Source organism: Pelodiscus sinensis, chromosome 1 (genome assembly GCF_049634645.1).
Source record: "Pelodiscus sinensis isolate JC-2024 chromosome 1, ASM4963464v1, whole genome shotgun sequence".
Taxonomy (NCBI): Eukaryota; Metazoa; Chordata; order Testudines; family Trionychidae; genus Pelodiscus; species Pelodiscus sinensis.
Genome location: NC_134711.1, coordinates 90,200,697 through 90,225,690, shown reverse-complemented (window position 1 = coordinate 90,225,690; position 24,994 = coordinate 90,200,697). Strand labels below are relative to the sequence as shown.

The window sequence follows — 24,994 nt, the reverse complement described above, 5'->3', positions numbered from 1 at the left end:
TGCTCACATTGAGTTAAAGGATTCATTTAAACCTTTTTCATGCTGAAGGTTATCTGATATATTTTAAATATTGCACTTCATTTGTCCTGAAAAAATTGTTTAGCACCTTTAATGGGTCTGGTCTTTAAACTACTTTCATATTAGTCTGTTGTTTGCCTTAAATTTATGTGCAGTGTTTAGTTCTCAGGCTTATTTATGAGAGTGCTGCATAACACATCTGAAAGAGTCTGCAGTGTTAAGAGATTTAAACATGGTCTTTAGACAATTACCGTCTTTCAGTGTATATAACTTGGGAGTTATACAAACCCTTCCCCCCTTCACCCCACCCCACCATGGGGTATACATGTCCGCGGGGAATACAAGTTTATTTTTACTTGCCTGCGCTGTCGTCTCCATTCCCCCTGCCCGGAGGAGGGTGGGTTGTGCCTGGCTGTTGCTGTGCAGAGCCTGGGCGCAGCTCCCTTGCTGCAGGCAGGCCGGCTAGCTCGCCTGCGCTGCGCGGTCTGTTTCCCCCTCCCAGAGGAGGGTGGGTTGCACTTGGTTATGGCTGTGCGGAGCCTGGGCGCGAGTGCGGCTCCCTTCCTGCAGGCCGGCCAGCTTGCTTGTGCTGCTCTCTATGTTCCCCCCTGCTGGCAGCGGGTATGTGCAATTACCTTAAAGTAGCATATATAACCTGTGGGTCATACATGTCTGCGGGTTATCTAAAACTTTTTTTACTCATCAGGAAAAACTGTGGGTTATATACTCTAATTTATGGTAATGAAGTTCCTTTTAAATCTCTTGGGGTTTGTCTATGCAGGGATAAATGACTGTAGCTGACACAGGGCTGCTGATTCAGGGCTAAAATTCACTGTGTAAACTTTTGGGCTCTGTGGGACTCTCCTCCTCATAGGGTCCCGGAACTTGGGCTCTAGTCAAAGCCTGAGTATCTGCACACCTATTTCTTAGCCCTGGAACCTGAACCTCATGAGGATATTTATTCCTGTGTAGACATACACTTTGATTTTCAAGATCAGATTTCTTAAATGGGTTATTTATCTGCCTAAAGTTCATTATTTTTAAAATGGATTTTTCAGAGCTGCTGAGTTACCTCGTAGTTGTTCTGGCAGAATTGATTGGAAGTTCTGGGTGCTTGACATCTCTAAAATACAGCCACTTTTATTTAGGTACCCAAGTATGTTGAGTTCATTAGGTTTGAAAATGATGGCCTGTTTCCAGTTGTCTCGTATTTCCCATTGATTTTTTGGCACTATCAGAGATCACTTCACTGCACAGATGTTACCTGTAACTCAAGTAAGTCCTGTCTGTATACACAAACGTGGAATAGTGTTTTAACTTGAGTTGTCTGGCCTGTCAGAGATGTATAGGCTAAAGCCTGAGTTAGCACATCTCATCAGCAGCTAACATGGACATGCACATGTCCATGGGGCCAGATCTAATGCATCCAGGGTGCTAAGAGAGTTGGCTGATGTAATTAAAGAGTCATGGGCCATTTTCTTTGAAAAATCTTGATGATTGGAGGAGGTCCTGGATGATTGGAAAAAGTCATAGATAGTGTCTATCCTTTAAAAGGGAAGAAGGAGCATACAGGAGACTACAGATAGGTCAGTCTCACCTCAATCCATGGAAAAATCATGGAGCAGATCCTCAAGGAATACATTTTGAAACACTCAGAGGAGAAGATGGTCATCTGATCAGAAACAGATGGTGTGGATTCGCCAAGGGCAAGTTATGCCTGACCAACCTGATGGCTTTCTATGATAAGATAACTGGCTCTATCGGTATGGGAAAAGTGGTGGACATGATATACCTTGACTTTGGCAAAGCTTTTGATACTGCCTCTCACAGTATTCTTTCCAGCAAGTTAAAGTAGTATGGATTGGATGAATGGACTGAACTATAAGAGGGATAGAAAGCTGGCTAGATTGTCAGGTAGTGTTGAGTGGTTTGACATCTAGCTGATAGCTGGTATCAAGTGGAGTGCCCCAAGGGTCAGTCCTAGGGCCACTTTTGTTTAGCATCTTCATTGATGATTGGATGGATTGCACCCTCAGCAAGCAGATGATACTAAGTTGAGGGGAGAGAGAGATGCTGGAGGATAGAGATAGGGTTCTGAGTAACCTAGACAAATTGGAGGATTCATCCAAAAGAAATCTGATGAAGTTCAACAAGGACAAGTGCAGTGTGTTGCACTTAGGATAGAATAATTCCATGAACAGCTATTAGGGTTGCCAGGTGTCTGATACTGACCCGAACAGTCTGGTATTTTTGCCTCCTGTTTGGTTAAAAAAAAAAAAAAATTCAGAAAATACTGGGCACCTAAAATGTCTGGTATTTTCAGATTTTTCCCCACCCCCTCCGGCCAGGAGGCGAAAATACCGGACACCTGGCAACCCTACAACACGCTCGGCAACTGGGCCCAGCTCCCAGCCTCCTACCTCCCCAGGCCCCCGACACCACCAGTCCCCGCCCCCGGACACCCTGCTTACCTGGTTTTGCAGGGAAGCTGCATTTTGGCTTGATCACGAAAACAGAATAGCCACCCGCAAAAAGCCTAAAGACCAGGGAGAAGGGGGGGGAATGCCTTTCCTGGGTCTTAGTGCTCAACCGCTCCCCTGTTCCTATCCCTATTCTGACTCTGCACACACTCTGAAAGGGGTCATGCAGTTTTATTTTATTTTTACTTAACTCTCGGAGCCCCCCCTTTTTTCCTCAACTTTGGTCCCCCTCCCCTTTTTCCCTCAATAGAATTTTTTCCCTGGTGTTTTTTTGGGGGGGCAGGGATCGGTATTTTTGGTTAAACCATCTGGCAACCCTAACAGCTATAGGCAGAGAACTGACTATCTAATTAGTAGTGGTGCAGAAAAGGACCTGGGGATTACAATAGATAAGAAGCTGGTTGTGAGTTAACAGTGTGCCCTTGTTGCCAAGAAGGCTAATGGTATATTGGGCTGCATTAGTAGGAGCAATGCCAGCAGATCATGGAAAGTGATTATTCCCCTCTGAGGCCACATCTGGAGTACTGCATCCAGTTTTGGGTCCTCCACTACAGAAAGGATGTGGACAAATTGGAGAGAGTCCAGCGGAGGGCAACAAAAATAATGAGGGGGCTAAAGCACATGACATATGAAAGAGGCTGAGGGAACTGGGCTTATTTAGTCTAGAGAAGAATGAAGGAGGATTTTGATAGCCTTTAGCTACCTGAAGGGGGGTGCCAAATAGGATGGAGCCAGGCTATTCTCAGTGTTGACAGATAACAGAACAAGAAGCAGTGGTCTCAAGTTGCAGACTGAGAGGTCTAGATTGGAAATCAGGAAAAACCATTTCAGTAGGAGGATGAAGCAGCACTGGAATAAATTGTCTAGAGAGGTGATGGAATCTCTATCCTTAGAGGTTTTTAAGGTCAGGCTTGACAAACCCCTGGCTAGAATGATTTAATTGGAATTGGTCCTGCTTTGAGCAGGCTAGAGGTCTCTTCCAACCCTAATCTTCTTTGATTCTATGGGCACGACCACTCTGCAGTATGAATGTGGGACTGCTTCATTTGAGTGCTCCAGCACCTTCCTTCTGTGTCCAGAAATGGTAAACAAGTTCTCCCACAATACAGGAAAAAAATTCATGAAATGATTCAGCTTACTGCAGTGTAGATAACCATGGGATGTTCCCCCCCTCCCCCCCCCCCCCCGCTAGTCTTAACACTGCTCATGAATCCATGCAGCACCAGCATTGGCATCCCAGCTTCTGAGGTGTTTTTGCATTGTAGCTGCTCTTACTGGAGTTTAGATAATTGAAGTTAAATCTGTAGGGAAGATATGCTGTGGGAAAAACTATATTCAGGAAGAACTCCAGAAATCCAAATAGCTTGCTTTTTTTAGGATCTGCAGGGCAAATGTGCAGAGCTTGCTTCATGCAGTTGTGAGTGTTGCCTAGCACTCTACTAAGCATCTATTTCTGAACTCCCTAGAAATCCACTTTTCTTGCTTATTTATTGTAATGTTTATCTTCCATCTTGTACATATTTTTCCTCATGTTTTTCACTTCAAAAATAGACTATGTAGCTTCTTTTTATATAGTGATCAAAATACATCATTTTACCTATACCCTGTTTATTGATCAGAAAATCTGACATGACATTTTACAATTTTTTTCTGCCTTGAGTTAGGGGACTTGAAACTTCATTCAGAAAGCTTATATGATATTTTTGTGTGTCAGGCATTGTGGCTTCAACAATAAGGAATCTTTGGTACATACAGATTTCTGAGAAATAAAAATACAGATTTTTTTTTTTTTGCTTAATCTAATAAAAGCCAGAATTTTCCAAACAGTTAAATGATTTTGGGTGCCAAACTTGTTACATATTAGTAAAGTCTGAATTTCAGAAGATGGGTGTTTACACACTGTAATTGCTTTTGAAAATCTGGGCCATTCTTTATTATTAGATAGTTTAGAAGCTCTTACCAAAATAATATAAAGTAGTTGTAGACCAGTTGGCAAGCTTACTTTTCTTTACGTAAATATATGCTGCTTCTCAGCAAGGATATTAAATTTTGATTTTGATTGGTTGATGATAGTCGATGTAGTTGGCATCGACTATTCGATTCGTCAGTAAGGGCACCCTGCTGGCTCTTGCTACACTTCAAAGGTGGAAGCGCTGTGGGGAGCACAGGGCCAGCGAGGGACACAAGCAGTCCACTGCTTGCCTCACAGTTCCTGATTTTGAAATGTGCAAAAGCCCCCTGGGGCTCTTGTCCATTTCAAAAGCAAAGCGTGCATGGGGCCAGTGGACTCTCCCGCTGACCCTGTGCTCCCCGCAGCGTTTCTGCTTTTGAAATGTAGCAAGAGCGCCACTCTTGCTGCATTTCAAAGGCGATGCATCACCAGTTTCCCACTGTGCCCCCGTCCTCCCCCCCCAGATGGTGCTGCAGGGAACCAGCTTTTACGCTCCCCACCTTGCTGCCTCTCTGATAGAGGCAGTGGGGGGGGGGGAGAGGCAACTAGTTGACTTGACTATTCGATAAGCAGAGCTCCACAATCTATGTAATCTGCTCACCCGTGGCAAGTAGATTACATCCTGGAAGAGCCGGGTTCGGGTGATCTGCGCATGCACAGAACACCGGACAGCGCGGCTGGTGAGCAGAGCTCACTGTGGCTTGGCGAGCCCTGCCGATAAGCATATGCTTATCGGATAGTCAACTTAGTCACATTCCTACGTCCCAGTAGGGACGTAAAAGGGTAGTCGAGTTAACTACTCACATCCCTCCCTTGCTGTCCATTGGAGGTGGGGTAGGGAGGGGAGAAGTAGGAGCTAGTGCTGGGGGGAGCTGGCTTAAAAGGCAGCAGTGTGTTTTGATAAGTACAGTCCTTGTACGGTGTTTCATAGAATGATCGGTTAAGTGATTCAGGAGGTTTTCTGTCTTAACACTAATAATTCCTTTACTTTTCCTGTGCACTCCTGAAGGCATCTTTTATAATCACCTTCCCTGCTGCATATCATCATGAAAGCAGATAGCCACAGCTAGGTCTTCAATTGATAGTCTTCATCACCACTGTTTTATAGCTTAAGTTTTGCTTACAGACTGTTGTAAACTATCTTCAGCTTTATGTGCCTAACTGCACAGAATTCTTGTCCTGATTTTTCTTCCCTACACCTTTAATCCTTGCTTGCCTGTACACTTTCAAAAGGAGGGAAACTATATTAAAAGAGAAACTTATCCACATAGCATGATATTAGAATAAGCTGCCTGCTATGGCTAACCCTGGTGTTTTTGACACACAAGTGGTTGTAATTGAATTATGTTTTTAGTGTCTCTTGCAGCAAATCTTATATAATTCTTTAACATCTTGCAAATACTACTAGAAATAATTGTTTTTCATTAAACTATTTATAACCTACACATATAAATCAGAAAGCATAATTGGTACTACATGGTTTTAAAATGTCTTAATAGCATGAAAGAAAAAACTAATTGTTTTTAATAGCTAAAAATCTGAGTATCAGAGTAGAGTTTGATTTATATTTTGCTTACAAATACAGGTTCAAGCAAAAAAAAGTGATTAGGTTTTACTCTTAATTCCATGAAAGTATAGAATAGGCATTCCCCTTCTTCTCCATCATATGCTTGTCAGTACAACTGAGGAATGTTGTGATCTTTTTTCATTACCATGGCAGAGAACTGGGAAGTTTACTTTGGCATTTTATAGTGCAAAGGAGGGAGCCAGAACTGGTCTATAAACTATTAGACTGTGGGGGTATAAAGCAAGCTGTTTAACATGACAGGGAATGCTTGCTTTGAATTCAGTGAAATGGGGACCTACCAGTCTGTTTGCACTCCATTTGCAGATAGATAGAAGGATGGTGGAACTAGAGATCCCAGGTATTTTTTTCAGCAGGACATCTTGAGACTAGGAGACCTGTCTGTTCCGTTAATCTCCCTGGAACCCTTATGCCTTGGATGTGCAAAAAATGCTCCTTCAACTCCTTGTATATACAGTAAAACTCCATTGGTCTGGCATCTGATGGTCCGGCACTCCTGATGGTCCGGTACCATCAGGAACCTGGAAGTGCTTCGGGCAGCCGGACCATTGGAGCTGCTCTGCCCCCGGCTTCCCCGATTCAGCCGCTGCTGAAATTGACCAGCGGCTGAATCAGGGAAGTCCAGGGCAGAGCAGCTGGAGTGCTGCCGGTAGGTCCTGTAGCACTGCACCTTGGCACTGCGGGACCAACCTGGCAGCACCCCAGCTGTCCCCGATTCAGCTGCCACTGAAACTGACCAGCGGCTGACTCCGGGAAGCCCGAGGCAGAGCTGCTCTTCACCAGGCTTCCCAAAATCAGCCTCTGGTCAGTTTCAGCAGCGGCTGACTTGGGGACTCCTGGGGCAGAGCAGCTGGGGTGTGGCCCAGTTGGTCCGGTAGCGCTGCCACTTGGCGCTGCAAGACCAACCCGGCAGCACCCCAGCTGCTCTGCCCCAGTCGTACCGATTCAGCCGCTGCTGAAACTGACCAGCAGCGGCTGAATCGGGGACGCCTGGGGCAGAGCCGGACTATTGGAAGTGGGGGGCTATGAGGGGTCTGGGATGGCATACCCCCCCACACACCACCCTAGACCTCCTTGTAGCCCCCCCTTCCGATAGTCCGGCATATCTGATAATCCGGCACCCCCTGGGTCCTAAAGGTGCCGGATTATCGGAAGTTTACTGTAACAAGTTTCAGAAAACAGTAGGCAGAATGTTTCATAAAGTGGTTTCTAATTTTATATGTGCAAATTTGGAGATTGATTACACAAATGCCTCTGCACACATTAGTGTGGTAATAAAGACTAAGGCTATGTCTACACTAGAAATTTTTGGTGACAAAAGTACTGTTGACATTCAAAAGTCACCAAATGACGTTTACAGTGCCACATTCTGTTGGTATATCATGGCCACATTGTTAGCTTCCCTGTTGACAGAAAGAGCAAAGCAATGTGTGGGTATGCATCCCACAGTGCCTGGCATCACCTTCAGTCACTAGGCACTATGGGATCGCACAATGTAGCGCATTTTGGGAATGTGAAAAACGTCCCATCAACCACCTCTTTGCTTCACAGCCCTCCTGGCTTCTGGCTTGCTTTCACGTCATTTGAAACTGTGACAGTCCTCGCTGTACACACCAGCATCTGGGTTCATGGAACCCAGACTTTTCTCCTACACTGTGATCAGTGTACTTAGGACATCATAATTGCAGCAGAGCTACTTATGAACTTAGTATCAGAGGAATCAGGATGAGTAGTATCATGGTTCGGCATGGATGTTACAGGACCAGAGAGTCTTGGTGGAGAGCCATCAGTAAGGATCCCTGTGGGGCCGACAGGGCAGTGGACTGCCCCCAGGGAGCTGACACCAGGGCCACCTAGTGCATGGCAGTGGGGCTGCCCAGTGGCGTTGGGAGACCCAGCATGCAATGTGTGAGGATGCTCAGGGAGCCCCAGCATGACATGTGCGGCTGCTCAGGAAGCTCCAGTGTGCGGTGCCTGTGGCTGCCTGGAGCCTCAGCAGTGGGCTAGCTGGTGGAGCTATGGCAGTGATGGCTGCTCAGTGGGTAGGCAGGGCCGGCAAGAGGTGGGGAGCCAGCTGGGAGACAAGGAGCTGGGCCAGGAGGGCCATTGGCAGGGGTCCAAAAATTGCGACCTCTGGTCCAGCAAAATCCCTCATCTGAAACCAGTCAGGTTCTAAAGGTGCTGGATCAGGGAGGTCCAACCTGTAGATATTCATTAAACTTGTTAAAACCTGTTCATGAGAGAATGCGCTTTATTTTATGCAATTTATAGTCCTATGTTATAGTAAGCTTGAGTTTTATTTCTAAAGTCTTATACTTCAGTCAACAGCAGTATGTCTTTTGCCTATTCCAGTACAACGTAAACCCGTGGTGTCCAATCAATTCTGAAGCAGTAGCGACTATAGTGACTACAGCTGTAGCGTACTAGCCAGACTTAACTGACCAAATAGCTACATTGTTCAAGCCAACTAGTCACACTCAATTGGCCAAATAGCCACATGTGGCTAGCGTGTTGGACACCACAAATGTAAACACATCTATGTATTAACTGTTTTACATCTCAAAGCTTTATAATGCTGATGGTGCTGTGCGTTCATCTAAGCTAAAAGTCTGAATACTTTGTCAGTGTGTATCTGCCACTTGAATCTATATCCTCATGAAGAAACAGGGTAGATTTCATTTGTAAGCTACTGTCTTCAAAATGTATAGGATACCTGTCCTTCTCTCCCACCCCTAAAGCCCTCCTGCCCTAATCAGTCATTAGATTTTTTTGTACCTTAGTTGTCCTAAATTCCACCTGGTAGAATAAAATTATTCCAAGTGAATTGAAATCTTGTTGGTCCAAATTCCCTTGGAGTGGAATGTAGATAGCCAATCAGATGAAAATGTGATTCACCATAGAAACAGTTCACCCTATAGCATAGATGTGATGAACTAACCAATCACCTTCTGGCACATTCATATTTAATAGAAAGCATAGCAACAAAGATGATAGCATGACAACGGCAGAATCTGCCTAAGAGCATTTTTGGAAAAATAAATGCCTATGAAAAAATTCCCTGGAAAGTCATTTTTAATGTAAGTTTCCTCATAAAAAATACTCTTAAGTGGTGCACTATCTTGGAAATTAAACTTCTGTGTATAAAATGATATGATTACATATGATAGATTTGATATGATACAACTAATAGCTCACAGGTGACATAATTACAAGTAAGGGAACAATCTTCTACTTGTAAAGATAAATATTATATAAGACCAAACCATTATATATTGAAATTACATTTTTGTCCTGTTTTGTCAGGGAAAAAATGTACAGGATTGTTCAGGAAATAATGGTACAGCCCAATTTCATGAGCATATAAAAATCCTAGGGCTGTTGGCAGGCATGCACTTAATTATATAGGGTTTAACTTGAATGGGAGTTTCTCATTCTCTCAGGGGTCTTTACATCATTACAAGTTGTAGGATTGGGACCATATTAAGCTACCAAATACAAATTACAATGTGGGTTTGATATAAACTCCCACAAGCAGTTTCTGAGTTGGCTAAAATAATTAGTCCATTTTCTCTTATCTGTCAGATTAGAGTAGAAAGAGATCTAAGTCTTATTTCAGCTCACTTTCCTTTGCAAAGCAATGGGTAGAGAGAATGAGTACGTGCACACAGTTTGACTGTTCTGATAAATTATTTGGTTTTGACAGAGAGAAGGAGCAAGAAAGGGAAGAACAGTTAATGGAAGACAAGAAAAGGAAGAAGGAGGATAAGAAAAAGAAGGAATCTACTCAGAAGGTAGGTTTGATGTTTTAAGTCTTCCTTCTCCAATTGTTGAACATAGAGAATCTTGTTTGCTTCCTTACTGAGTCTGTGAAAATAGTTCATTGTGTGAAGTGTGGCAATGTCTCATTGAGGATTCTTCTCTCTCTTGGGGTATGTCTAGACTACATGCCTCTGTCGCCAGAGGCATGTAGATTTGGCTACCAGACATAGTAAAATGAAGCGGCGATTTAAATAATCGCCACTTCATTTAAATTTACATGGCTGCCACGCTGAGCCGACAAACAGCTCATCAGCTGTTTGTCGGCTCAGCGCGATAGTCTGGATACGCGGGTGTCGACATCAAAGGTATTTGTCGACCACTCAAGTAAACCTCATCCCAGGAGGTTTACCTGGGTGGTCGACAAATACCTTTGATGTCAGCAGGGGAGCGTCCAGACTATCGCGCTGAGCCGACAAACAGCTCATCAGCTGTTTGTCGGCTCAGCGCGGCAGCCATGTAAATTTAAATGAAGCGGCGATTATTTAAAACGCCGCTTCATTTTACTGTGTTTGGTAGCCTAATCTACATGCCTCTGGCGACAGAGGCATGTAGTCTAGACGTACCCTTAGTTTGCTTAAAGTTTAATTGTATGATGTGGTTGGGATTTCTTCTGTTATTTTTAGAGGACTGGTGGGAGGAGGAGATTAACTGTTTTTGTGACGCTATATAGCAGTATTGTGGGGCATGCTTATCACTTTCTGCAGTGAAATTGAGTGTCAACTGAAAACTTACATTTGAGAGAGGAAAGGTAGTGGATTTTTTATTTTGAGGGGGCATAAAAGCAAAGGAATAAATTGGTATTTAATAGTAAAGCCCCTTCCATGATTCATCTTTTGCTGAACCTTCAGTCTGAGTAATGTGTGGTTTGGGTGAAGGGGGGCACATGGTAAACAGTTGTTGAAAATGGTCTTTTATGGCCAGCTAGTGATTTTTGAGCTGATAGTCTGCTAATGAAACAGTGTTACCTGAAATGGCTTTCAAAAAGTCTAGCAAACTCTTTCAGGAATTGACAAAAATTGTAACATAGAAGGGGTCTGCATGAAACATTTACATGTTTGTATTAATAAACATCTACTTAAATCGGGAGTAGAAAGCATTACGAGGATTCCTAACTACTATCCGTTCTTGTAAGGCCAAAGAAAGCCTAATCGTGTCACTGAGTACTTCATCTGGTATCGTTTCAGTTATGCAGTGTGATTTCTTACTGAGATTCTTCCATATCAGGTTCGCTTTGGCCCATTAAAGGATTGTCTGAATATAATTGTTGCACCAATTTACTTTCATTAGTTTACGAACATATATAGTTTAGTTAATAGTGCAACCTCCAGTGTGGTTTCATAGATAGTGCAGTTACATTGATATAAAAGTATTAATATCAGTAAGTTTGTTTCAGTAAATTTATTAGAACATCTGATTTGATTTACTCCAAAACTAATACAAGAGATTCTGAATCTGATTGGGTTTTTTAGTTGATCTAACATTTCACTTTCCTATCATTATTTAATAGTGGAGTATAAAAAACAAAATAACTGACATGTTCTTCTTTGAATGATTGCTCATGTCAATTCAACATAGGTGTGTATACTCGCCACATGCTCTGGTGCTGAAAATTTTTTCCTTTGAAGTACCCATAAGGGAGCAAGTTCAAGGGCCCCTACAGTGGCATGCAAATACTGCCCTCTGGCCTTCTCCATCTAGCCACCTGTGAGGAACTTGCTCAGCTCAGCCTTAGCTTTTGTGCATTTCCCTAGCTGGTCTTTGTTTTCCCTGTAAATATTTTCTATTGTTAGTCAGTTTACTGTTCTTAGTTAGTTAGTTAGTATAGTTCATTAGTCCTATAGGGACTTTGCCTCAGCCCAGGGCATGCCCTGTTTCTCCCCATCCCTGCCTTCAAGTCACAGTTGTAGTAGGCCTTTGCCAGTGAGTGAACCCCCCTTCCTCACTGCAACTGTTTGCTGTGCTTAGGTGAGACTCACAGAAGTGATAAGTGTAGCATTTTGCAAGCCTTTCAGGCCTTTCTTACCTCGGAAGACTGGAAGAGGGCAAATATAGTTCCCATCTATTAAAAGGGAAATAAGAACAACCCAGGAAACTACAGACCAGTCAGTTTAACTTCTGTGCCAGGAAAGATAATGGAGCAAGTAATTAAGGAAATCCTCTGCAAACACTTGGAAGATAATAAGGTGATAGGGAACAGCCAGCATGGATTTGTAAAGAACAAACCACATCAAACCAATCTGATAGCTTTCTTTGATAGGTTAACGAGTCTTGTGGATAAGGGAGATGTGGTGAACATGGTATTCCTAGACTTTAGTAAGGCATTTGGTACAGTCTCTCATGATATTCTTATCAATAAACTAGGCAAATACAACTTAGATGGGGCTACTTTAAGGTGGGTGCATAACTGGCTAGATAATTGTTCTCAGAGAGTAGTTATTAATGGTTCACAATCCTGCTGGAAAAGGTATAACAAGTGGGAGTCTGTAGGGGTCTGTTTTGGGATCGGTTCTGTTCAAAATCTTCATCAATGATTTAGATATTGGCATAGAGCATGTGCTTACTAAGTTTGCAGATAGCACCAAGCTGGGAGGTGTCACAACTGCTTTGGAGGGTAGGGTCCTAATTCAAAATGATCTGGACAAATTGGAGAAATGGTCTGAGGTAAACAGGGTGAAGTTTAATAAGGACAAATGCAAAGTGCTCCACTTAGGAAGGAACAGTCAGTTTCACACATACAGACTAGGAAGCGACCGTCTAGGAAGGAGTACGGCAGAAATGGATCTAGGAGTTATAGTGGACCACAAGCTAAATATGAGTCAACAGTGTGACACTGTTGCAAAAAAAGCAAACACGATTCTAGGATGTATTAACAGGTGTGTTGTGAGCAAGACACGAGAAGTCATTCTTCCGCTCTACTCTGTGCTGACTAGGCCTCAGTTGGAGTATTGTGTCCAGTTCTGGGCACCACATTTCAAGAAAGATGTGGAGAAATTGGAGAAGGTCCAGAGAAGAGCAACAAGAATGATTAAAGGTCTAGAGAACATGACCTATGAAGGAAGACTGAAAGAATTGGGCTTGTTTAGTTTGGAAAAGAGAAGATTGAGAGGGGCCACAATAGCGGTTTTTAGGTATCTAAAAGGGTGTCATGAGGAGGAGAGAGAGAAATTGTTCTTCCTAGCCTCTGAGGATAGAACAAGAAGGAATGGGCTTAAACTGCAGCAAGGGAGGTTTAGGGTGGACATTAGAAAAAACTTCCTAACTGCCAGGGTGGTTAAACACTGGAATAAATTGCCTAATGAGGTTGTGGAATCTCCATCTCTGGAGATATTTAAGAGTAGGTTAGATAAATGTTTATCAAGGATGGTCTAGACCAGAGGTTCCCAACCTGGGGTACGCATACCCCCGGGGGTATGAGAAGCTTGTCAAGGCTGCATGGGGAATATTTGGTAAATAACTAGATTATCCTAATTGAAATATTCCAAAAGTAATAGTGTTAGTGAAAAAAGTTGTGGATTCTAGAGTCTAGAATTTATTTCCTTTCATATTGCATAGGGGGTACGGGAAGGTTTACTAAAAGCAAGAGGGTATGGGGACCGAAAAAGGCTGGGGACCCCTGGTCTAGACAATACTGGGTCTTGCCATGAGGGTGGGGAACTAGACTCGATGACCTCTCGAGGTCCTTTCCAGTCCTAGCATTCTATGATTCTAAGAAGGAGAGGGGCAATTAGTCTGTAGGATCTCCTAATGGAGCCCACGTTAGCTGTCTTGCGTGAATATTTGGATTCAGCATCGAGCACCAGCATGTCAGTACTCAACGCAGCACCACAGCACTGCTCATTGGCTCCACGCAAGCCTAGGCAAAGTAAAGGTGACAAGTCTCCTGGGCCTAAGAAGGATAGGTTCAGAACACCAACACTGGTGGCTCTCCTGCTGGGGTTCAGTAGACCAGTCAACCCTCTTTGGAGTGTGAGGGTCCCTTGCTCACTCGCCAGCTTGGTCTCAGTGGCGTCAAACATTTCTGGATGCCATCAATGCCGGAGGCCTTGTAGGCGGCCAAGGATATCTTGTCCATGCTGGTGCCACTCACACCGGTAGTTGTGGGACTGCAGTACAAGGGAAAGTCGGCCACAGCACTGCCCCAGTCTCCACAGAGGTGCACTGTTCCCTCTCTGGTGGAACTTGGAAGATCTCACCTCTGTGGGATCAGAGCCATAGAGCCTGAAGCTCAGCCTGGTTCCTGGTAGGGCCCAGGACCACGGAGAGGAGTAGGTGGGACTCCCTGGGACTTAGGTGCAGATCTTCAGAGGTGTGCATCTCACAATATGAATGAACTGGTATTCCCTGAGGCTGAGTACCATTCGAGAGAGAGGTCTCTGGTGTGGCATTGCTTACTCTGCTGACATCCTTCCCTAGCTCGTAACTCCCTGCAGTGCGTCCATAAGGAGCACAGGGCTGGTGGTTCCACTTGACGTTGCAACACTATGTTTTGGTTGATCGGTACCAGTCCTGCAGCTGCTACCGAGCCAGTCACAAAACGCACATTCACTGGAGGACCATGCCCAGGTTCCTCCATATCCTGGACATGGGAGTCTGTGACTGAATAGTGTGTGGTACCACACTCATGCCAGCCCTCTTTCCTGATGCCCATCACTGCATAATCTGTCAGCCTGGCCTCGGGCCAAGCCTCAGTATCCCCAGCGCAAGCTGCTTATCCAACACCTCTGGTACCACACACAGGACTCTAGTTGGCAGCGTGGCCACAGGCCTGGCTGCCTGAGTGGTATTCCTGGAACCCCTGGGGGTTTTCCACACCATCGCAGGTACCACACTCGGTAGCCAATGGGTGCTGTTGCATCCTCGCACTGGCGACCGGAGACTTTTTCCAGCAATTGCTGCTGTGCCGCACAGGCACCAGAGCACCTTCTAGTGCCGCTGGAATCCTAAGGTGCCTGCGCGGTGCGGCTCCTCAGTTGCTTCTCTACTGTCCTCAGCCACTGAGTTCTCCTAATTTCTGTTTAAAAATAGATAAATAGCCAGTTTAACTCCCTAGTTTCCTCAGCATCCAAGTATTTTAGCCCTTTTCTCTTTACCCAGTCTGTTTTAAATAAATGAATTTTTTTCTTCAGTTGCGGTCTGCCGCTTTTCCCCCGGGTGTTTCATGCCCGGCTCGCCCGGCTTTAAGAGATGCGAGGCATGCTGCGATGACATGCCCGTCTGACGGGCACTCTAACTGCATAAAGTGCTTAGGAGAGGCACACCAGACGCAAAAGTGCTCCCACTGCCTTAAACTCACCATGGGAGCGCACCATAACCGAGCCAATAGACTGAAAACGCTACTATACGAAAAGTCCCTTCACCCTTCTGAGGACTCTCCCGCAGCTCCTAAACCAGCGGCACAGAGTAAGGGTATAGATTAAAAATCGTCCCTCTAACCCACTTCAGCCATACTGCCTCCAGAACGGGTCTTTCCCCAACTCCCTCGCTACCCTCGGCACCGAAAGATGCACGGGTCAGCACTGGAGAGAGACCGGGGACTTCAGGCACAGTACCACGTAAGTCAGTGCCGACTCATAAGAGAGCCCACTTGGAGCCGAAGCAGAGGCCAATGGCACCGCAGCCTATGCACCAGGGGTACGTGACACTCCGACCGTACCAACATCAGACTGAACAGCACTGAAGCACCATCCTAAACCGCCACCGGTGCCTGCACCGAAGAAACCCTGCACTGATGATCTGCCGCCAGAACATTCGGCACTGGAGCTGATTGCCATGCTGCCATCACCTTTGGCACCTACGGTGTCCCCGGCACCTACAACATCCTCAGCACCGATGCCGTCCTCGGCACCATCCAGACACCACCATTCAGCACCGAGAGGGCCGCACTCGACACTGTTCACCAGTGCAGAGTCATACTCTTATAGCACCGCTTTCACCAGGCTCTCCTGTTCAGTCTGTGCGGTTTTGACAATCCTCTGTGGTGTCTCGTTCCCCAAGCGAAATAGGCACCGGATCTAGAAGCAGATTTTCCTCCCAACATTCCAGTCCGACACCTGGACCACCATCTTGGCAACCTGCCACAGTGCAGTATGCATATCCTCCTCCTCCTCCTCCACCACCATAGTATGCTCAACAGTACTCCTACCCACCACCACCATATGCCACCTAGTGGCAATCCTCAGAGCCACATACTAAAAAGAATCATCGTTGCGCTCCTTCTACTGTTTCTAAGCTACCACCGGCTTCGCCATCCTCTACTGCTTCTGTTACTGAGCCGAAGATAGGTTGCCTTTGCATAATTCGTCGTCATCTCCAGATGATGCAGTCACAACTGAAGCCCCACCACCAGGCGATGACACTAAAAAATTCCAAGACCTGTTCAAGAGGGTGGCTGTGGCACAACAATGAGACCTTCAGGAGGTCCAAGTGAAGTACTTTCCGCTTCTTCGCACATTGCAACCTCCAACTGCCTCCAGGATAGCGATCCACATGGACAAAGCTATCATGGACCCGTCCGACGTCATTTGGCAGACCCCGGCCTCTATTGCCCCGACAAACAGAAGAGCTGACCTCAAATATTTCATCACTCCCAAAGACATGGATTTTCTTTTTACTCAACCTCCTCCGAATTCGTTAGTGGTAGACTCTGCTCGGCATAAGGTTAAACAGCCTAACTTCGGAAACACCCCACAGGACAGAGATCGCAAAAAGGTTGACACCATGGGTCGTAAAGTTTACACCTCTGCTACTTTGCTCCTTAGAGCATCAAACTACATTGCGATGCTCGCAGATTATGACCATACTGCAGGACCTTCTTCCACCCCTCCCCGAACACAAGCGGCCAGTGCTACTGAACATCATGCAGGAGGGCCATAATGTCTCCCGAATTGCCTTAGTCCACTATGGACATAGCGGACACTGCGGCTCGTATCACTGCCTCTGCCGTTGTCCTACGAAGGTTATCCTGGCTATAGGCATCAGCGGTTCCAAGAGATCTACAGCAAAAGGTAGAAGAACTACCTTGTGACAAGATCAACTTATTCTCGGCCAAAACGGATGAAGTGTTACACTCTATGAAAAGCTCTCGGACTACCCTCAGAATGCTGGGGATGTACACCCCTCCCCCCTTTAAGAGGACCAGGTCCCAGCCTTACCAATGCCCCAGAGAGCCTTTCAGGCAGCATACGAGATATGACTCCCGCCAGAGACAAAGACTATAGTGTCATAGGCCTCAACGCCAACAGCAACAACACCCTGCTACACATCCATTGGCAAATAAGCAGCAATTTGAAAATTACGTCAAGAGCCAGAAAGCCACTCTTTCAACACTGAAAACCGGTATTCTTCAATTCCACTACCCTCTCCAGGCCTTCTACCACCAATGGGCCCTCATTACATCAGACAAATGGGCCGTAGAATTGATCCAATACGGCTGTGCTATCCCATTCACTTCCCTGCCTCCCACCCATCCTGTCCCTTTTCAGGGACCCATCTCACAAAACCCTTCTTGATCAATAGGTTTCACATCTTCTACAACGGGGTGCCATAGAACCAGTTCCACCAGAGTCCCAAGGTCGAGGATTCTACTCAACTTACTTCCTAACCCAGAAAAAGAGTGGAGGATGGCAACCCATTTTGGATTTGAGGCGACTCAACATGTATATCGCCTACCAACATTTCAAGATGGTAACTTTAGCGACAATAATCCCAGCACTCGATCAAGGAGATTGGCTTTCAGCTGTCAACCTCCAGGATGCCAACTTCCATATCGTGATCCATCCTGCTCACAGACATTTTCTGCATTTTACTGTGGGTACCTGGCACTACCAGTACCAAGCGATCCCCTTTGACCCCTCAACCGCTGCAAGGGTCTTCTCCAAAACCCTAGCAGTAATAATGGCCGCACTCCATCATCAAGGAGTCATGATGTATCTGTACTTGGACGATTGCTTCATAAAAGTTTCCTCTTTCCAAGAAACCAAGACCATGACCAATACCACAATGCACCTTCTGGTCAACCTGGGTTTTCATATAAACCACGCAAAATCCTCTCTACTTCCAAACGCAGAAGTTGGAGTTCATAGGTGCTTACCTCGACATGGTAGAAGAAAAGGCTACCCTACCCAAGCACAGGTTCATTACCATCCGTGACCTGATCAATACTGCATGTTTAACTCCTACCCTGATGGTACACCAGTGTCTAAAAATTCTCGGACATATGGCCTCTACGATTTATGTAGTCAGGCTCACCAGACTCCACATGAGAAGTCTACAATCATGGCTGGCAACATCCGACAAGCCTTCCAGAGACCCACTCTCCAAAATGGTGGCTATCCTACCTCACATTCTCAATTCTCTCCGCTGGCAGACAGATCTGCAGAACATGCTAGTAGGCATTCCCGTCTAGAGCTCTCCTCCTACGCTGACAGTTGTGACGGACACTTCCCTTATGGGTTGGGAAGCCCATCGGGGCAACGTTACAGCACAGGGCAAATGGTCGTTGACAGAACAAACCTTCCATATCAACTTCCTCGAACTGCGAGCAGTCAGATGTGAGCCATTTCAAACAATACTTTGCACACAAGTCGATTACCATCATGACAGACACCACGTGCATGTGCTACATCAACTGCCAGAGGGGCGCCCGATCCCTATCCCTGTGTGCGGAAGCTATCAAGTTCTGGAACTGGTGCCTTATACATCATGTCATTCCAGTAGCCACTTATCTCCCAGGGATACTCAGCGTCACAGCGGACACTCTAAGCCGCACATTCCACGATCAGCACGAATGGGAGATAGACACAGATGCTCTCATTCCTCTTTTTCTCCAGTGGGGACAACCAGACATAGGTCTCTTCATCACAAAGAACAACAGAAAGTGCCATCTACATTGCTCCAGAGGAGCCCTGGGGAAACATTCCCTCGGAGATGCCTTTTCCATCTCATGGAACACTCACCTCCTTTACATCTTTACGCCCTTCCCCCTACTGTACAGAGTCCTCAACAAAATCAGGATGGACCAGGTGCGAGTTATTCTGGTGGCACTGGCTTGGCACAGACAGACATGGTATCCTTACCTTCACAGGATGGCGAAGACTGATCCGTTCCCGTTCCCACTCCAGCACCACCACCTGTCACAGAATCATGGGATGACTCTCCATCCAGACCTCCGCAAGCTCCATCTCCATGCCTGGCTCCTTCATGGCTCCAGGATGCTGAGATTGCCTGTTCGGAACCAGTAAGGAGATACTAATCAATAGTAGAAGACAATCCACAAGGAAAACATACAAATGGAAAAGATTCTCTCATTGGTATACCAATCTACACACAACATGCCTGGCGCCCGCCCTCCTCCTTACTTTGCTGGAATACTTACTATCCCTGAAACAGTCTGGCCCCACCCTTAGCACAATCAGAGTACAAGCAGCCGCCATGGCAGCCTTTCATCACCCTATCAACGGCGCTTCCTTCCTCGCTAACCTGTTAACTAAACGCTAACTTCAAGGATTGCAGATCCCCGTCTGGGATCTCAACCATGTTCTCAAAAGTTTGACACAGTCACTGTTTGAGCCGCTAGCCACCTGCTCTTGGTCCCTTTTGTCCATGAAAGTGTCCTTTCTGGTTGCTATAACCTCCAGCAGGAGGGTGAGTGAACTCGCAGCCTTGATGGCTGACCCTCCTTACACGGCATTCACAAAGGACAGGGTGATACTCCGACGCCACCCGAAGTTCCTCCCTAAAGTGCCTTCCCCCTTTCATGTTAACGAACCTATACACTTACCTGCATTTTTTGTCCCAAGTTCAGGCCAGATGGCACTAGCATTTTACGTGGATTGAACTAAGCCTTAGCGAACCTCTCCTAGGCTGTTCTTGTCCTACACTGAACGATCTAGAGAACAGGCAGTCTCATCTCAGAGAATTTCAAAGTGGATCACCAACTTGCTCTAACTTATACGACAAACACTTACCTGAATCCATAACGGCTCATTCCACCAGAGCTATGTTTTCTACAACCGCCTTACTTAGCAACGTTCCTCTTCAGTAAATTTGTAATGTCACCACCTGGTCATGTGACCACACATTTGTGCAACATTATGCACTTTCTTCTTCGATTGCATCTTCTATGGCAGTGGGACATGCAGTACTATCCATAGTAACTACCACACAGCTCCAAACCCACCTCCGTGAGCCGACAACCGCTCTGAAGTCACCCAGAGTGGAGCACCCACGGGGACCACTCGAAGAAGAAGAAAGAGTTACTCATCTTGTACAGTAACTGTGGTTCTTCGAGATGTGTCCCCATGGGTGCTCCACTACCCTCCCTCCTTCCCCTGCTTTGGAGCCTCGTACTCGGGCAGGTAGAGAAGGAATGGAGGAGCTGTGCTGCACAGGCACCTTAGGATTCCAACGGCACTGGAGGGCGCTCTGGCGTCTGTGTGGCGTGGCAGAAACTGCCGGAAAAAGTCTCCGATCGCTGGCGCGAAGACGCACAGGCACCGAGAACATAGCACCCGCGGGGACACATCTGTTTCTCTTCTAGAGGCTAGTCCTGCGGTACTATTTTTAGGGGCAGATTTCTGAGGATAGGGAGAAGAAAATCTTGACTGGCTGAAAAAGGATTAGTTGCTTTTTGTATTTTGTTCATTAGCATATTTGAATACAATGTAGTAAGTAGATTTTAGGGCAGTGGTGAGGAACCTAAGCTAGCTTGCCTGGATCCCGACCCCTGAGGCTCAGTCCTCACCCCCAGCACTTGGTAGCCTGTGCTGGTGCTCAGGCACCTCTACCGTCCCCCGTGGGGCTGGTACACACAAAATCTGTGCTGATAGACATTTGAGAAGTTGTTTAAAATCAGTGTTGTGTCACATTTCTTTTCATGCCTGGGATGCATCTTTCTCATGGCATGAGAGAGAAGATAATCTACAAGCAAATAACATGTGCAGCTTTGCATAGCAAAATATTTTTGGTTTTCAATCAAAGCTATCAAGGTGGCTAATATTGTAGCCTTTTGACTTTTAGGCTTGCCACTAGGTTGTCCAGTATTGTTAAACTGAGATGGTTCCTTCCCTCTCTTGGACATAGCCCCTCTTAGTGTGCGTGATCCAAATTTCCGATAGGTAGATAATACATTGAGGTATATGATGCAATGATATATCTCTTCATATTTCTTTGCTAAAATTTTGAAAAGTCATAAGGACAAAGGATGCAATGTTGGGTTTGATGCAGAGGCTGGAATTTATTTTTCCCGCTAAAGCAGATGTTAGTTACAGCTTAGAATTCTGAGTTGTTGAAAAGGTAGATGTTAAGGGCTGTTATTAAAGAGAATAGTGATCAATTGTTCTCCATGTTTCCTGAAGATAGCAAAAAAGTAATTAGCTTAATTTGCAGCAAGGAAGATTTGGGTTAGGTATTAGGAAAATCTTTATAACTAAAAGGATGGTTATCTTCTGGAATAGGCTTCCAAGGGACAATGTAGAAATCATTGGAGGTTTTTAAAAGCAGGTTGAACAAGGATGACATTGAGATATACTTGGTCCTGCCACAGCACAGTAGTTGAGAGCTGATGACCTTATCAAGACCGCTTTCAGCCTTACATTTCTAGGATTCTGTGAATGACCATCTTTGTTAGATTAAGTTTATTACAAGAAGATTTATTGTCTCCCAGGTTAAATTTAGTAAATCTAGCAGCACTGCAATATGGCATTCATGTGTTTTCTTTTGACTCTCCTTGTGTAAAAATGTCATGATTATGTCCCTATTTAAAAAGGCGGTATAGGGATGGAGGTTGGGGCAATGTAAGGATGGGTGATTTTGGTTGTTTTTGAAATGGAACACTCTCAGTAAGTCAGTTAAAAATACTGTCCCGGGGAAAATGAAAATCTGGTTTGTTATGAAAAAAGTATATTTTTGCTGCCTGTCGTGTAGTGAGACTTTGAGATTATATAAATGTGAGTGAAATTTTACAGAGCACGGAGGGGTGGCATTTTATATTTTGGGGCATGTTCAGTTTCCCAGCCCCCAGAGAGCATCTTTCCAAAGTGGAATGATTCCAGCAGCAAGTGAGTGGTTGTGCTTCTTATTCTTTATCATACAAAGGAAATCTGGCTATGTTGGTGTCTGTAGACAATAAATTGCCTTTACTTGTAGTGGTTCTATTATTCTATATTGTGACTGTACCATCCAGAATTAGGGACTAGTTCAGCAATTTCTTTTAAGAAGAGGTAGCACAAAGCCTGACACATGATGATCTTGGGGTTTTCCCTTATTGTGTAGAGGAGCTCATGACCAGCAAGTTCAAAACATGCCACAATACAAAGAATTCTGGAGAACATACCAGTGGCATATTTGGTTCTACTGTAACTAGAAATCTATACTACTAAAAGAATTTAAAAATACAGCAAAACAAAAATTGGAGAGTTGGCTGGTATAATGGCTCACTTCAGTAAGTCCATTATACAGAGCTTGTAGCAATCACAGGATTTTGATATCCGATGGTGCTAGAGGTATTACAGTTCCCATTTGTGACAGTGATAATAAGATTGAACTTGTCTTTTCCCGGGAAAAGAAAATGGCAGGGGAGGAAGGTGAAGGGAAAGACTGCAGAGAGATGGGTTGGGGCTTTTCACTAAAGTTGTCCCTGTAGGCAGCATGAGATGTCACCTTAATAGTTTTCAGTTATGGGGTTGCATGTGGCATTTTTTAGGTTTGTTTCCATTATGCTTTGCTATTTACAGTAATGATTTCCTTTAAAGATATTAAAAAGCCATATTTGGAGTGAATACATACTTCTGCTTTAAAACGTTCCAGTGGAAAATACCTTACAAATCATCGTAAATGAAGTAACGTCTTTCTCTTACTTATGTTTGTTTGGATCTAATACGTGTCAGAGATGATGATGGATAAATACCCCCTTTCCTCTTAAAATTTATTATGTTTATTAACTTCTTTGGTTTTAATTTGCAGGTCACAGATCAAAAAACCAAAGGTAAGAGATTTAATTTGTTCAAACATGGAGTCTAGTTTTGTTTAGACTCAGAACAGGCCTTTGTCCTTGACTGAAATTCTTGGATAAGGGAGTGAGACTGTCAAGTCCTAAGATGAAGCATTTCTGCATGAGTAGTGAGCAGAAACAACAGCTATAGTGGTCAAGAAGAGAATATGTAGGAACATTTCCAGTCAGCCTTCAGAATGTTTGAGGGGAAAAAAAGCTTTTTTGAATAAAATAATATCTTAGTTGTGATGACCTCTCATGAGTTAGGTGAATGTTGAAAACCCTAAAAGTGCAGCTTTTCAGAAGTGTAGCCACTAGCTGAAACAAACTACTAAGGTCAGTGAGAGGAGAAGAATTTCTTAATGAGGGAACACCAAAATGAGTGGAATACTTTCTTTGTGTGAACTGAATTAAGAGATGTTTAAAGCACAGAGACTTGAATGTCAAATAGAAAAGATTGTGAATAAGCATCTTGCCAAGTGTTTAACTTGCTCACCTGATTTAAAATGTACTTGAACCTGATTGCTACCTCTTTTTAGTGGGGGATGCAAAAGGAAAAATAGTAATTTGATTGAAATTTTAAAAAATCTAATAATTTTTAGGCAATGGAGTTTGTATAGGAAAGTGAGAAAAGCCATCACGAGCTGTATACAAAGATAAAAATAGGATATAACACATTCTGTTCTAGAAGAATTCCTACACTTGTTTTGTATTTTACTGCTTTCCTAACAAGTGTGTGTCTGATTGTATTTAAAAAGTAGATCACATCAGTTATGCGATGTTTGGGAGAATAGCCCCTTCTCGTGCTACTGTTACTTCAGTCCACAAGAGAGACTGGAGTAGTTATAGCTCTAAAATGTGTCCTTGGTTTTGGAGTCTGTACGTGCCTTGTGAAACCTTTTGACTTTTTCCAAGCTAGTTACCTTGTTAGGATGTAACAAATTCTTTCTTTGTTCCCAAACTGTTTAATGTCTGAGCGTACGTTGCTTCATTTCTAAAAACATGGAGAATAGAGGAATTCTATTTCTGAAATCTCCCAAGTCGATGAATTTAGTTTTGTTAAGGCACAAGCGCGCCCCTAGGATTCCCTCATCCCCCCGCTGTCCCCCACACATTTATCACTTCATCTCTACTCAGAGGTCCTCAGATACAAGCCCATTTTGGCTAGGTATCATTGCAGTATTTATAAACACTATTCCTGGGTCAAACAGTGAGGGTTGCTCCAGAAGGAAAGACAGCATTTCCTTGTTGTAGCTGTGCATTCTGCGTGACTTATGCTGTATTGTCACTGCCAAAAGTGGTGCTTTTGTTTGTTCACTTACCTCACTGTTAAATAAGTGTGGGTTAGCTTAACTCACTGTAAAACCCTAATGAAGACAAAGCACCAGATAGTCTTCATCTTAACATAGTTAGGTGAGGTCAGTGCTATGGCTTCCACCAGTGGTTGACCTCATCTGCTACAGTGCATTTAAAATTACACATTCTTCTTTGACACATCTTCTTTGAGGCATCTATGAAAGCACTTTCTCCCCTATCCCAGTCCTGTCAAATACAGAGGGAATGGAACAAAATGGATGAACATCATTACCAATTTGGGTCCGGATGCATTGCTGGACACAAGCTCACCATCCGTGAGGGGTTGATCTATCATGCCATTGCCATTGTCAACCGCTGAGGACTTCACCCCTGTTCAGGAGCTTTTTAAGAGAGTCACAGCTGATCTAAACATTTCAGTGGAGGAAGTGCAGGAGACACAACATGAGCTTACAAACATCCTGGAGGCTACTGCCGCCTTAAAAAATCACCTTGCTTATTAACTCTGACATAATGGAACCTGCCAAAATTCTTTGGGAAACCCCTGCTTCAATCCCTCCCATCTGTAAAAAGGCAGACTGCAAGTATTATGTCCTACCAAAGGAGTCAGAGTTATTTACTCATCCACCACCAAACTCCATAGTAGTTGATGTGGCTCAGCAAAGAAACAAGCAACAACAAAACCATTCCATGCCATCTGACAAGGATAATAAAAGACTTGACACACTTGGCAAAAAGGTGTATACCTCAGCCACATTACAAATAAAAGTGGCCAACTATGCAGCACTCCTCAGTAAATAGGACTTCGATAATTACGCAAAGTTTAACACCTTTATTGA

The 24,994-nt window shown here is 44.6% G+C and overlaps 1 protein-coding gene across 12 annotated transcripts in view; it reads left to right on the top strand.

Annotated features, from left to right (window-relative positions):
- TNRC6B (trinucleotide repeat containing adaptor 6B) overlaps window positions 1-24,994 on the top strand; it is a 259,188-nt gene that overhangs the window by 143,301 nt on the left and 90,893 nt on the right. For all 12 annotated transcript variants that reach the window (XM_075912508.1, XM_075912457.1, XM_075912600.1 and 9 more), the window contains 2 exons: window positions 9,738-9,825; window positions 22,814-22,835. In XM_075912508.1, the coding sequence (XP_075768623.1) occupies window positions 9,738-9,825; window positions 22,814-22,835 (110 nt within the window). The remainder of the gene's footprint in view (window positions 1-9,737; window positions 9,826-22,813; window positions 22,836-24,994) is intronic.